A 15362-nucleotide genomic window follows, 5' to 3' on the forward strand; every position below is an offset into this window, starting at 1 on the left:
CTGCCGATGAGGATGTGGTGATTGACAGAGTCGAAAGCCTTGGTCAGATCAATGAATACGGCTGCACAGTAATGTTTCTTATCGATGGCGGTTAAGATATCGTTTATGACCTTGAGCGTGGCTGAGGTGCACCCATGACCAGCTCTGAAACCAGATTGCATAGCAGAGAAGGTATGGTGAGATTCTAAATGGTCGGTAATCTGTTTGTTGACTTGGCTTTCGAAGACCTTAGAAAGGCATGGTAGGATAGATATAGGTCTGTAGCAGTTTGGGTCAAGAGTGTCCCCCCTTTGAAGAGGGGGATGACCGCAGCTGCTTTCCAATCTTTGGGAATCTCAGACGACACAAAAGAGAGGTTGAACAGGCTAGTAATAGGGGTGGCAACAATTTTGGCAGATAATTTTAGAAAGAAAGGGTCCAGATTGTCTAGCCCGGCTGATTTGTAGGGGTCCAGATTTTGCAGCTCTTTCAGAACATCAGCTGAACGGATTTGAGAGAAGGAGAAATGGGGAAGGCTTGGGCGAGTTGCTGTGGGGGGTGCAGTGCTGTTGACCGGGGTAGGAGTAGCCAGGTGGAAAGCATGGCCAGCCGTAGAAAAATGCTTATTGAAATTCTCAATTATGGTGGATTTATCAGTGGTGACAGTGTTTCCTATCTTCAGTGCAGTGGGCAGCTGGGAGGAGGTGTTCTTATTCTCCATGGACTTTACAGTGTCCCAGAACTTTTTTGAGTTAGTGTTGCAGGAAGCAAATTTCTGCTTGAAAAAGCTTGGCTTTTCTAACTGCCTGTGTATAATGGTTTCTAGCTTCCCTGAACAGCTGTATATCACGGGGGCTGTTCGATGCTAATGCAGAACGCCATAGGATGTTTTTGTGTTGGTTAAGGGCAGTCAGGTCTGGGGAGAACCAAGGGCTATATCTGTTCCTGGTTCTAAATTTCTTGAATGGGGCATGTTTATTTAAGATGGTTTGGAAGGCATTTAAACAAAATATCCAGGCATCCTCTACTGACGGGATAAGATCAATATCCTTCCAGGATACCCCGGCCAGGTCGATTAGAAAGGCCTGCTCGCTGAAGTGTTTCAGGGAGCGTTTGACAGTGATGAGTGGAGGTCGTTTGACCGCTGACCCATTACGGATGCAGGCAATGAGGCAGTGATCGCTGAGATCTTGGTTGAAGACAGCAGAGGTGTATTTAGAGGGCAAGTTGGTTAGGATCATATCTATGAGGGTGCCCGTGTTTAAGGCTTTGGGGAGGTACCTGGTAGGTTCATTGATAATTTGTGTGAGATTGAGGGCATCAAGTTTAGATTGTAGGATGGCTGGGGTGTTAAGCATGTTCCAGTTTAGGTCGCCTAGCAACACGAGCTCTGAAGATAGAAGGGGGGCAATCAGTTCACATATGGTGTCCAGAGCACAGCTTGGGGCAGAGGGTGGTCTATAGCAGGCGGCAACGGTGAGAGACTTGTTTTTAGAGAGGTGGATTTTTAAAAGTAGAATTTCAAATTGTTTGGGTACAGACCTAGATAGTAGGACAGAACTCTGCAGGCTATCTTTGCAGTAGATTGCAACACCGCCCCCTTTGGCAGTTCTATCTTGTCTGAAAATGTTGTAGTTTGGGATAAAAATTTCAGAATTTTTGGTGGTCTTCCTAAGCCAGGATTCAGACACAGCTAGAACATCCGGGTTGGCAGAGTGTGCTAAAGCAGTGAATAGAACAAACTTAGGGAGGAGGCTTCTAATGTTAACATGCATGAAACCAAGGCTATTACGGTTACAGAAGTCATCAAAAGAGAGCGCCTGGGGAATAGGAGTGGAGCTAGGCACTGCAGGGCCTGGATTCACCTCTACATCGCCAGAGGAACAGAGGAGGAGTAGAATAAGGGTACGGCTAAAAGCAATAAGAATTGGTCGTCTAGAACATCTGGAACAGAGAGTAAAAGGAGGTTTCTGAGGGCGATACAATAGCTTCAAGGTATAATGTACAGACAAAGGTATGGTAGGATGTGAATACAGTGGAGGTAAACCTAGGTATTGAGTGCTGAAGAGAGAGATATTGTCTCTAGAAACATCATTGAAACCAGGAGATGTCATTGCATGTGTGGGTGGTGGAACTAATTGGTTGGATAAGGTATAGTGAGCAGGACTAGAGGCTCTACAGTGAAATAAGCCAATAAACACTAACCAGAACAGCAATGGACAAGGCATATTGACATTAAGGAGAGGCATGCTTAGTCGAGTGATCAAAAGGGTCCAGTGAGTAGAGAGGTTGGTTGGGGGTCACGGCGATTTAGACAGCTAGCCGGGCCATCGGTAGCAAGCTAGCATAGGATGGAGGTCTGTTAATAGCCACCTCTTGCGTTCCGTCAGTAGATTAGTGGGGTTCCTTGTGGTAGAGGGGATTAATCCAAATCACACAACAACAACAAAAAACAATAGATATAGTACCATTACCATTACTACTACTACCATTACTACCATTACTAATACTACTACTACTACTATGGCCTTTCTAGGGAGTTTTTCCTAGCCACCGTGCTTCTACACCTGCATTGCTTGCTGTTTGGGGTTTTAGGCTGGGTTTCTGTACAGCACTTTGAGATATCAGCTGATGTACGAAGGGCTTTATAAATACATTTGATTTGATTTGATTTTTGATTTGATTTGATTTGATTTGATACTACTAACAGTACTACTATTACTACTACTACTACTACTACCATTACTAATACTACTACCACTACCATTACTAATACCACTACCACTACCATTACTACCACTACCAGTACTACTACTACCATTACTACTACTACTACTACTACTACCACTACTACTACTACCATTACTACCACTACCAGTACTACTACTACCATTACTAATACTACTACTACTACCATTAATACCATTACTACAACCACCAGTACTACTACTACAATTACTAATACTACTACTACCATTACTACGATTACTACTACTACTACCACTACCAGTACTACTACTACTACTACTACCATTACTACTACTACTACTACTACCATTACTACCATTACTACCAGTACCAGTACTACTACTACTACTACCATTACTAATACTACTACTACTACCATTACTACCACTACCAGTACTACTACTACTACCACTACTACCAGTACTACTACTACTACTACTACCATTACTACCACTACCAGTACTACTACTACCATTACTACCATTACTAATACTACTACTACCATTACTACTACTACTACTACCATTACTACCATTACTGCCACTACCAGTACTACTACTACTACTACCATTACTAATACTACTACTACCATTACTACCACTACCAATACTACTACTACTACTACCATTACTAATACTACTACTACTACCATTACTACCACTATCAGTACTACTACTACTACTACCATTACTAATACTACTACTACTACTATCATCACTACCATTACTACCACAACCAGTACAACTACTACTACTACCATTACTACTATTACCACTACTACTACCACTACCATTACTACCATTACTACCACTACTAGTACTACTACTACCATTACTACTACTACTACCACTACCATTACTAATACTACTACTACTACCATTACTACCAGTACTACTACTACCATTACTAATACTACTACTACTACCATTACTACTGCTACTGCCACTACCATTACTACCACTACCAGTACTACTACTACCATTACTAATAATACTACCACTACCATTACTAATACTACTACTACTACCATTACTAATCCTACTACTCTTATTTTCAAATGTCTTTTTACTGTTGTTTTATTTCTTTACCTACACACACACACACACACACACACACACACACACACACACACACACACACACACACACACACACACACAACCTTTTTTTCACACTATTGGTTAGAGCCTGTAAGTAAGCATTTCACTGTACGGTCTACTACACCTGTTGTATTTGGCGCACATGACAAATAAACTTTGATTTGATTTGATATGATTTCACTCTAATAATAACTAGGCTACTTTTATTTTATTTCAAACAACACCGTTTGAAATTCGACTGAAAAAAAGAGGTGGAAGTATACATTATTCCTCATAAATCAAACACATAACTTTACTTTTTAGAAGATGAACTTCCCTGAACATTGTCCACATGATGAAATGAACTATGACCTTTAAAAACAGAGAAGAAGGATAGGAGTACATGTCATTTACTGGTTTTAGATTGTCTGGGGGCATATTTTTCGTTGCTATATCACTGACAACGATTCAAGTGATCCTGCATTGTTGGTTAAAGCGTTTCAAGGTACGATCTAGATATACACCTGTTGTATTCGGTGCATGTGAAAAATAACATTTGATTATATTTTTTATTTTTTTTAAATTGTATTTATGTGGTTTCTATCTCCTATCTGTAATCCATTTTGGGGGGGAGAGCCTTTTAAAAAAGTGAATGAATGAATCTGGTTTTTAGAGCCTTTTAGAAAAGTGAATGAATGAATCTGGTTTAAAACTTTAAAATAAGACAACTTTTAATCCTTTTTCATATTGAATTCAGCTTAGTAGATATAGGAGTGGTTTTGTTTACTCAGGAATTGGATCGTAGTGCGGGGGGGAGGAAGGTAGAGGGGAAACAATGGGTATATGAGGGTATTGTGTGAAAATGTTGTCTCTAGGTCTCCTGTTTTTGTTTTGAGTTATTAATGGCACAAACGTTATCTAAAGTACATGTTGTCGGCATTGTATATTACCAACTTCTTCCTATGTTTTGTCAATTCTACTTCTTCCTATGTACTACAGGAATGACAATCTTTTACTCATTTAGATTTATGGCCGGTAGACACAATGCTTTTTCAGAATTTAACATATTTTCATGGAATGTGAAGTGCATGGCATGTCACATTTTAAAAGGAAACACATAATACAAGAAATGAACATGTGACAGCCCTGTTGCAGGAAACTCATTTAATGGGACAAGACATGGAACTAACTAAAAAAAGATTGGGATAAAGAAATATATGAAACATCTTACTCACCCAAAGCAAGGGGAGTGGCAGTGCTGTTCAAGAATACTGTTAAGCACAATAAATACTATAGAGGGCATGGTGTGGCCTGTCAGTTAGTGTTATAGAAGGCATGGTGTGGCCTGTCAGTTAGTGTTATAGAAGGCATGGTGCGACAGACAGCCTGTCAGTAAGTGTTATAGAAGGCATGGTGTGGCCTGTCAGTTAGTGTTATAGAAGGCATGGTGCGACAGACAGCCTGTCAGTTAGTGTTATAGAGGGCATGGTGTGACAGACAGCCAGTCAGTAAGTGTTATAGAAGGCATGGTGTGGCCTGTCAGTAAGTGTTATAGAAGGCATGGTGCGACAGACAGCCTGTCAGTAAGTGTTATAGAGGGCATGGTGTGACAGACAGCCAGTCAGTAAGTGTTATAGAGGGCATGGTGTGGCCTGTCAGTTAGTGTTATAGAAGGCATGGTGTGACAGACAGCCTGTCAGTTAGTGTTATAGAAGGCATGGTGCGACAGACAGCCTGTCAGTTAGTGTTATAGAGGGCATGGTGTGACAGACAGCCAGTCAGTAAGTGTTATAGAAGGCATGGTGTGACAGACAGCCTGTCAGTAAGTGTTATAGAGGGCATGGTGTGACAGACAGCCTGTCAGTTAGTGTTATAGAAGGCATGGTGTGACAGACAGCCTGTCAGTAAGTGTTATAGAAGGCATGGTGCGACAGACAGCCTGTCAGTAAGTGTTATAGAAGGCATGGTGTGACAGACAGCCTGTCAGTAAGTGTTATAGAAGGCATGGTGCGACAGACAGCCTGTCAGTAAGTGTTATAGAGGGCATGGTGTGACAGACAGCCAGTCAGTAAGTGTTATAGAGGGCATGGTGTGGCCTGTCAGTTAGTGTTATAGAAGGCATGGTGCGACAGACAGCCTGTCAGTTAGTGTTATAGAGGGCATGGTGTGACAGACAGCCAGTCAGTAAGTGTTATAGAAGGCATGGTGTGGCCTGTCAGTAAGTGTTATAGAAGGCATGGTGTGGCCTGTCAGTAAGTGTTATAGAAGGCATGGTGCGACAGACAGCCTGTCAGTTAGTGTTATATAGGGCATGGTGTGATAGACAGCCTGTCAGTAACTGTTATAGAAGGCATCGTGTGACAGACAGCCTGTCAGTAAGTGTTATAGAAGGCATGGTGTGATAGACAGCCTGTCAGTAAGTGTTATAGCAGGGCATGGTGTGACAGACAGCCTGTCAGTAACTGTTATAGAAGGCATGGTGTGACAGACAGCCTGTCAGTAAGTGTTGTAGCAGGGCATGGTGTGGCCTGTCAGTTAGTGTTATAGAGGGCATGGTGTGGCCTGTCAGTAAGTGTTATAGAGGGCATGGTGTGACAGACATTGTGTCAGTAAGTGTTATAGAAGGCATGGTGTGACAGGCAGCCTGTCAGTAAGTGTTATAGCAGGGCATGGTGTGACAGACAGCCTGTCAGTAACTGTTATAGCAGGGCATGGTGTGACAGACAGCCAGTCAGTAAGTGTTATAGAGGGCATGGTGTGACAGACAGCCTGTCAGTAAGTGTTATAGAAGGCATGGTGTGACAGGCAGCCAGTCAGTAAGTGTTATAGAGGGCATGGTGTGACAGACAGCCTGTCAGTAAGTGTTATAGAGGGCATGGTGTGACAGGCAGCCTGTCAGTAAGTGTTATAGAGGGCATGGTGTGACAGGCAGCCTGTCAGTAAGTGTTATAGAGGGCATGGTGTGACAGACAGCCTGTCAGTAAGTGTTATAGAGGGCATGGTGTGACAGGCAGCCTGTCAGTAAGTGTTATAGAAGGCATGGTGTGACAGGCACTCTGTCAGTTAGTGTTATAGAAGGCATGGTGTGACAGACAGCCTGTCAGTAACTGTTATAGAAGGCATGGTGTGACAGACAGCCTGTCAGTTAGTGTTATAGAAGGCATGGTGTGACAGACAGCCTGTCAGTTAGTGTTATAGAAGGCATGGTGTGATAGACAGCCTGTCAGTAAGTGTTATAGCAGGGCATGGTGTGACAGACAGCCTGTCAGTAACTGTTATAGAAGACATGGTGTGACAGACAGCCTGTCAGTAAGTGTTATAGCAGGGCATGGTGTGGCCTGTCAGTTAGTGTTATAGAGGGCATGGTGTGGCCTGTCAGTAAGTGTTATAGAGGGCATGGTGTGACAGACATTGTGTCAGTAAGTGTTATAGAAGGCATGGTGTGACAGGCAGCCTGTCAGTAAGTGTTATAGCAGGGCATGGTGTGGCCTGTCAGTAAGTGTTATAGAGGGCATGGTGTGACAGACATTGTGTCAGTAAGTGTTATAGAAGGCATGGTGTGACAGACAGCCTGTCAGTAAGTGTTATAGCAGGGCATGGTGTGACAGACAGCCAGTCAGTAAGTGTTATAGAGGGCATGGTGTGACAGACAGCCTGTCAGTAAGTGTTATAGAAGGCATGGTGTGACAGGCACTCTGTCAGTTAGTGTTATAGAAGGCATGGTGTGACAGACAGCCATTCAGTAAGTGTTATAGAAGGCATGGTGTGACAGACAGCCTGTCAGTTAGACAGCCTCACACTGAAAGACACTGAATTCCACAGATCATTTCCCTAATAACCTGCAGCACAGGATCCCTAAAAGTGTGTGTTTGTGTTGCAGGGTGTCTGGAGGAGAGCTGTTTGACTTCCTGGCTCAGAAGGAGTCTCTGAGCGAAGAGGAGGCTACCCAGTTCATCAAACAGATCCTGAACGGAGTCCAGTTCCTCCATGGCAAGAGGATAGCACACTTTGACCTCAAGGTACTTTACATGCTCATGCCGTTTTAGCAATATGGAACCTGTGTGGTGGAGTGGAGCTGTTGGTTAGAAATACTTCCTCCAAGGATTGTTGTGAGCTGTCATCAATGTAGCGTGTCACTAAGTTAGGGCTGTTACCTTATTACTACCACTCAGGCAGTCACGAGTCATGTCTGCAGTCAGTGGTGAACGTTGCGTCATGGTAATATCCTACTATGGGCTCTGTACATGAGCTGATGCGTTGGTACTTCCCAACTCTTTAACAGCCATCTGGTAAAGGCTTGGTGTTCTGTTGTCCCCACTCTGACATCAATCTAAACAGTATCTTTTAAAACTCACTGTTAGGCTACATTTTTGGACCTCACTGTGATCGATCAACAGCAGGTTAAAACTGCACGGAGAACCTGGTTGTTGTGGATCTTGTTTCAAAGCCAAAGCATAACGAAATGGACAGCGCTTTCTAAGGTGATGATTCATTCAAGGCATGTAGAACACCCATATGTCTATTAGAGCGTATGTGTCTACTACATGGGCCCAAAAATCCTGAATTAAAATGATGCTTGTGCCGTTATACAACTACAGGGCATTTGGAAAGTATTCAGACCCTCTGACTTTTTCCACATTTTGTTACGTTACAGCCTTATTCTAAAATATATATATTTTTATTTATCCCTCATCAGTCTACACACAATACCCCATCATGACAAAGCACAAACTGTTATTTTTTTTAAATGTTTGCAAATATTTTACAAATATTAAACAGTAATACCTTATTTACATAAGTATTTATACCCTTTGCTATGAGACTGTAAATTGAGCTCAGGTGCATCCTGTTTCCATCGATCATCCTTGAGATGTTTCTACAACTTGATTGGAGGTGATTGAACATGATTTGGAAAGTCACACAGTTGACAGTGTATGTCAGAGTAAAAACCATGCCATGAGGTTGAAGGAATTGTCCCTAGAGCTCCGAGACAGGATTGTGTCGAGGCACAGATCTGGGGAAGGGTACCAAAACATTTCTGTTCTCGGGGCGGCAGGGTAGCCTAGTGGTTAGAGCGTTGGACTAGTAACCGGAAGGTTGTGAGTTCAAACCCCCGAGCTGACATGGTACAAATCTGTCGTTCTGCCCCTGAACAGGCAGTTAACCCACTGTTCCCAGGCCGTCATTGAAAATAAGAATTTGTTCTTAACTGACTTGCCTGGTTAAATAAAGGTAAAAAAAAAAAAAAAAAAAAAAAAAAAAAAACATTTCTGCAGCATTGAAGTTCAGCAAGAACACAGTGGTCTCCATCATTCTTAAATGGAAGATGTTTGGAACCACCAAGACTCTTCCTAGAGTTGGTCGCCCGGCCAAACTGAGCAATCGGGAGAGAAGGGCCTTGGTCAGGGAGTTAACCAAGAACCCGATGCAGCATGGTGGTGGCAGCACCACCCGATGAAGCATGGTGGTGGCAGCACCACCCGATGAAGCATGGTGGTGGCAACATCATGCTGTGGGATGTTTTTCAGCAGCAGGGACTGGGAGACTAGTCAGGATCATAATGTATATACGCTATATATACAAAAGCGGATGCCAGGAGAATGCTACCTGCCCCAATGAATAGTGCCAACTGTAAAGTTTGGAGGAGGAGGAGGAATAATGGTCTGGGGCTGTTTTTCATGATTCGGGCCCCTTAGTTCCAATGAAGGGAAATCTTAACGCTTAACGCTTCAATGACATTCTAGACAATTCTGTGCTTCCAATTTTGTGGCAACAGTTTTGGTCTTTAATAAAATGGGAAAAACAAGCTTCTTCCCTTCTTCCACTTGCCGTCACCCTTTTCGCAGTAATGCTGCAATCAGTTGGTTGTAATTTTGGAAAGAGCAGACACTTCCAGAATATATCAGTTGGTTGTAATTTTGGATAGAGCAGACACTTCCAGAATATATCAATCAGTTGGTTGTAATTTTGGATAGAGCAGACACTTCCAGAATATATCAGTTGGTTGTAATTTTGGAAAGAGCAGACACTTCCAGAATATATCAGTTGGTTGTAATTTTGGAAAGAGCAGACACTTCCAGAATATATCAGTTGGTTGTGATTTTGGATAGAGCAGACACTTCCAGAATATATCAGTTGGTTGTAATTTGGATAGAGCAGACACTTCCAGAATATATCAGTTGGTTGTAATTTTGGAAAGAGCAGACACTTCCAGAATATATCAGTTGGTTGTAATTTTGGATAGAGCAGACACTTCCAGAATATATCAGTTGGTTGTAATTTTGGATAGAGCAGACACTTCCAGAATATATCCGTTGGTTGTAATTTTGGATAGAGCAGACACTTCCAGAATATATCAGTTGGTTGTAATTTTGCAGACACTTATTATATATCTCCACCTTTCCTATTCATATTCATCTCATTTACAAAGAAAATTCCTTCTTTTTTTTATTCCATAAATAATATTATTTTGTTTAATCAATAGCAGGTTTAATTTGTCTGGCTAGCGATTCCAAATAAAGTGAATTTGTTTTTTCTTATTTAAGACGTTGTTTCGGCAGTGACATAAATTAATCCTGCAGGTAAACTGAATAAAGAATGATATCAATATGTTTCTTTAGATCTGCCTAAAGTAAATAAGGTATTTATTGTGATGATATTAAATGTTTTATTACACTTATTCAAGAGGCGCCTCACGGCTTGTATGCATGGGGCCAGGAGATGCTAAATGTGTTCATTAATGGTCATTTAACATGAGACCAGCAGTCATTTACCATGAGACCAGCTGTCACGGTCATTTACCATGAGACCGGCAGTCACGGTAATTTACCATGAGACCAGCAGTCATTTACCATGAGACCGGCAGTCATTTACCATGAGACCAGCAGTCACGGTCATTTACCATGAGACCAGCAGTCATTTACCATGAGACCAGCAGTCAGTCATTTACCATGAGACCGGCAGTCATTTACCATGAGACCGGCAGTCATTTACCATGAGACCAGCTGTCACGGTAATTTACCATGAGACCAGCAGTCACGATCATTTACCATGAGACCGGCAGTCACGGTCATTTACCATGAGACCAGCAGTCATTTACCATGAGACCAGCAGTCTTTTACCATGAGACCAGCAGTCATTTACCATGAGACCGGCAGTCATTTACCATGAGACCAGCAGTCACGGTCATTTACCATGAGACCAGCAGTCATATACCATGAGACCGGCTGTCACGGTCATTTACCATGAGACCAGCAGTCATTTACCATGAGACCGGCAGTCATTTACCATGAGACCAGCAGTCACGGTCATTTACCATGAGACCAGCAGTCATTTACCATGAGACCGGCAGTCATTTACCATGAGACCAGCAGTCACGGTCATTTACCATGAGACCAGCAGTCATATACCATGAGACCGGCTGTCACGGTCATTTACCATGAGACCAGCAGTCATTTACCATGAGACCAGCAGTCACGGTCATTTACCATGAGACCAGCAGTCATTTACCATGAGACCGGCAGTCATTTACCATGAGACCAGCTGTCACGGTCATTTACCATGAGACCAGCAGTCACGATCATTTACCATGAGACCAGCAGTCACGATCATTTACCATGAGACCAGCAGTCACAATCATTTACCATGAGACCAGCAGTCACGGTCATTTACCATGAGACCAGCAGTCACGATCATTTACCATGAGACCAGCAGTCACGGTCATTTACCATGAGACCAGCAGTTACGGTCATTTACCATGAGACCAGCAGTCATTTACCATGAGACCAGCTGTCACGGTCATTTACCATGAGACCAGCAGCACAGTAATTTACCATGAGACCAGCAGTCATTTACCATGAGACCAGCTGTCATTTACCATGAGACCAGCAGTCACGGCCATTTACCATGAGACCAGCAGTCACGGTCATTTACCATGAGACCAGCAGTCATTTACCATGAGACCAGCAGTCATTTACCATGAGACCAGCTGTCACGGTCATTTACCATGAGACCAGCAGCACGGTCATTTACCATGAGACCAGCAGTCACGGTCATTTACCATGAGACCAGCAGTCATTTACCATGAGACCAGCAGTCATTTACCATGAGACCAGCAGTCACGGTCATTTACCATGAGACCAGCAGTCATTTACCATGAGACCAGCAGTCACGGTCATTTACCATGAGACCAGCAGTCACTTACCATGAGACCAGCAGTCATTTACCATGAGACCAGCAGTCACGGTCATTTACCATGAGACCAGCAGTCATTTACCATGAGACCAGCAGTCATTTACCATGAGACCAGCAGTCACGGTCATTTACCATGAGACCAGCAGTCATTTACCATGAGACCAGCAGTCATTTACCATGAGACCAGCAGTCTTTTACCATGAGACCAGCAGTCACAGTCATTTACCATGAGACCAGCAGTCATTTACCATGAGACCAGCAGTCCCGGTCATTTACCATGAGACCAGCAGTCACGGTCATTTACCATGAGACCAGCAGTCACGGTCATTTACCATGAGACCAGCTGTCATTTACCATGAGACCAGCTGTCATTTACCATGAGACCAGCTGTCATTTACCATGAGACCAGCAGTCACGATCATTTACCATGAGACCAGCAGTCACGATCATTTACCATGAGACCAGCAGTCACAATCATTTACCATGAGACCAGCAGTCACGGTCATTTACCATGAGACCAGCAGTCACGATCATTTACCATGAGACCAGCAGTCACGGTCATTTACCATGAGACCAGCAGTTACGGTCATTTACCATGAGACCAGCAGTCATTTACCATGAGACCAGCTGTCACGGTCATTTACCATGAGACCAGCAGCACAGTAATTTACCATGAGACCAGCAGTCATTTACCATGAGACCAGCTGTCATTTACCATGAGACCAGCAGTCACGGCCATTTACCATGAGACCAGCAGTCACGGTCATTTACCATGAGACCAGCAGTCATTTACCATGAGACCAGCAGTCATTTACCATGAGACCAGCTGTCACGGTCATTTACCATGAGACCAGCAGCACGGTCATTTACCATGAGACCAGCAGTCACGGTCATTTACCATGAGACCAGCAGTCATTTACCATGAGACCAGCAGTCATTTACCATGAGACCAGCAGTCACGGTCATTTACCATGAGACCAGCAGTCATTTACCATGAGACCAGCAGTCACGGTCATTTACCATGAGACCAGCAGTCACTTACCATGAGACCAGCAGTCATTTACCATGAGACCAGCAGTCACGGTCATTTACCATGAGACCAGCAGTCATTTACCATGAGACCAGCAGTCATTTACCATGAGACCAGCAGTCACGGTCATTTACCATGAGACCAGCAGTCATTTACCATGAGACCAGCAGTCATTTACCATGAGACCAGCAGTCTTTTACCATGAGACCAGCAGTCACAGTCATTTACCATGAGACCAGCAGTCATTTACCATGAGACCAGCAGTCCCGGTCATTTACCATGAGACCAGCAGTCACGGTCATTTACCATGAGACCAGCAGTCACGGTCATTTACCATGAGACCAGCTGTCATTTACCATGAGACCAGCTGTCATTTACCATGAGACCAGCAGTCACGGTCATTTACCATGAGACCAGCAGTCATTTACCATGAGACCAGCAGTCACGGTCATTTACCATGAGACCAGCAGTCACGGTCATTTACCATGAGACCAGCAGTCATTTACCATGAGACCAGCAGTCATTTACCATGAGACCAGCTGTCACGGTCATTTACCATGAGACCAGCAGTCACGGCCATTTACCATGAGACCAGCAGTCATTTACCATGAGACCAGCAGTCATTTACCATGAGACCAGCTGTCACGGTCATTTACCATGAGACCAGCAGTCACGGTCATTTACCATGAGACCAGCAGTCATTTACCATGAGACCAGCAGTCATTTACCATGAGACCAGCAGTAATTTACCATGAGACCAGCAGTCATTTACCATGAAACCAGCTGTCATTTACCGTGAGACCAGCAGTCATTTACCATGAGACCAGCTGTCATTTACCATGAGATCAGCTGTCACGGTCATTTACTGTGAGACCGGCATTCATTTGCATGACACCGTCTGACAAAATTTCATGACCGCCACAGCCCTAGTCACTATTTCAATATGATTCATCCTCCCTGACCCGTATCAGACAGACAGACATTCTCCCTGTTCTCTCTGACCTGTAGCAGACAGACAGACATTCTCCCTGTGCTCTCTGACCTGTAGCAGACAGACAGACATTCTCCCTGTGCTCTCTGACCTGTAGCAGACAGACAGACATTATCCCTGTGCTCCCTGACCTGTAGCAGACAGACAGACATTCTCCCTGTGCTCTCTGACCTGTAGCAGACAAACAGACATTCTCCCTGTGCTCTCTGATCTGTAGCAGACAGACAGACATTCTCCCTGTGCTCTCTGACCCATAGCAGACAGACAGACATTCTCCCTGTGCTCTCTGACCCATAGCAGACAGACTGACATTCTCCCTGTGCTCTCTGACCCATAGCAGACAGACAGACATTTTCCCTGTGCTCTCTGACCTGTAGCAGACAGACATTCTCCCTGTGCTCTCTGACCTGTAGCAGACAGACATCCTCAACAGACGGTATTTGCATTAATAACATGGCTAACTTAGCTAGCTAACATACATTTTGAGAAAACAAGTTATATCAAGTGGCTAGCTAGCTACCTTTACCAATGTTTGGTGGCCAATGAGACAGCACCAACTAACCATCTGAGCTAGCAAACAATGTAACATAAGTATAATTTCGAATTTCAAAAATACTACTAGTGTTGTGTCTGTGAATTTCAGGAATCACCGTAGCAACTACCCCAAGTGCACGGTAATTTAGCTATTTAAAAATGTTGCTACTTATGATGAAAATTGTCCGTTTTGCCATAGCTCTCATGCGTTTGAAACATAAGCCTGTCAGAGGTGTTGGACTCGACGACAGTTGATATCCATTGGAGTGCTGCGATTGGTTGCCCAAGATTCTGGGGCAGGGCTTAGCGAAGGGTCAACTATAATCAGTCTTTCAACTCACTGTACCTCAGCTTTTTATTTTCCCTTTATTTAACTAGGCAAGTCAGTTAAGAACAAATTCTTATTTTCAATGACGGCCTAGGAACAGTGGGTGAACTGCCTTGTTCAGGGGCAGAACGACAGATCTCTTCAGCTCAGGGATTTGAACTTGCAACCTTTCGGTTACTAGTCCAAAGCTCTAGGCTATGCTGCCCCCCCAGTTCACAATATAACCTATGGAATGTTCTTCCTTTTAATGCTGGCGCAAAGATGGACCATTATAATCAAGTAACTCAAAACACATCTCATGTTGTCTCTAGTATCTCTAGTGATCCTGTTCGTCAACAGGGGCTCTGTAGTACCTAATGTTCTGGTCATCCTGTTTATCAACGGGGGCTCTGTAGTACCTAATGTTCTGGTCATCCTGTTTATCAACGGGGGCTCTGTAGTACCTAATGTTCTGGTCATCCTGTTTATCAACGGGGGCTCT

The 15362-nt window shown here is 43.6% G+C and overlaps 1 protein-coding gene across 8 annotated transcripts in view; it reads left to right on the top strand.

Moving 5' to 3' along the window:
* dapk2b (death associated protein kinase 2b) overlaps positions 1–15362 on the top strand; it is a 63943-nt gene that overhangs the window by 32166 nt on the left and 16415 nt on the right. For all 8 annotated transcript variants that reach the window (XR_016495012.1, XR_016495013.1, XR_005040880.2 and 5 more), the window contains one exon: positions 7686–7824. Coding sequence is in view for 3 of the 8 variants with exons in the window: in XM_090230810.1 (XP_090086936.1) it covers positions 7686–7824 (139 nt within the window). In the remaining 5 variants the exon portion in view is untranslated. The remainder of the gene's footprint in view (positions 1–7685; positions 7825–15362) is intronic.

This window comes from Oncorhynchus mykiss, chromosome 4, assembly GCF_057628025.1.
Source record: "Oncorhynchus mykiss isolate SJ-2025 chromosome 4, ASM5762802v1, whole genome shotgun sequence".
Classification (NCBI taxonomy): Eukaryota; Metazoa; Chordata; class Actinopteri; order Salmoniformes; family Salmonidae; genus Oncorhynchus; species Oncorhynchus mykiss.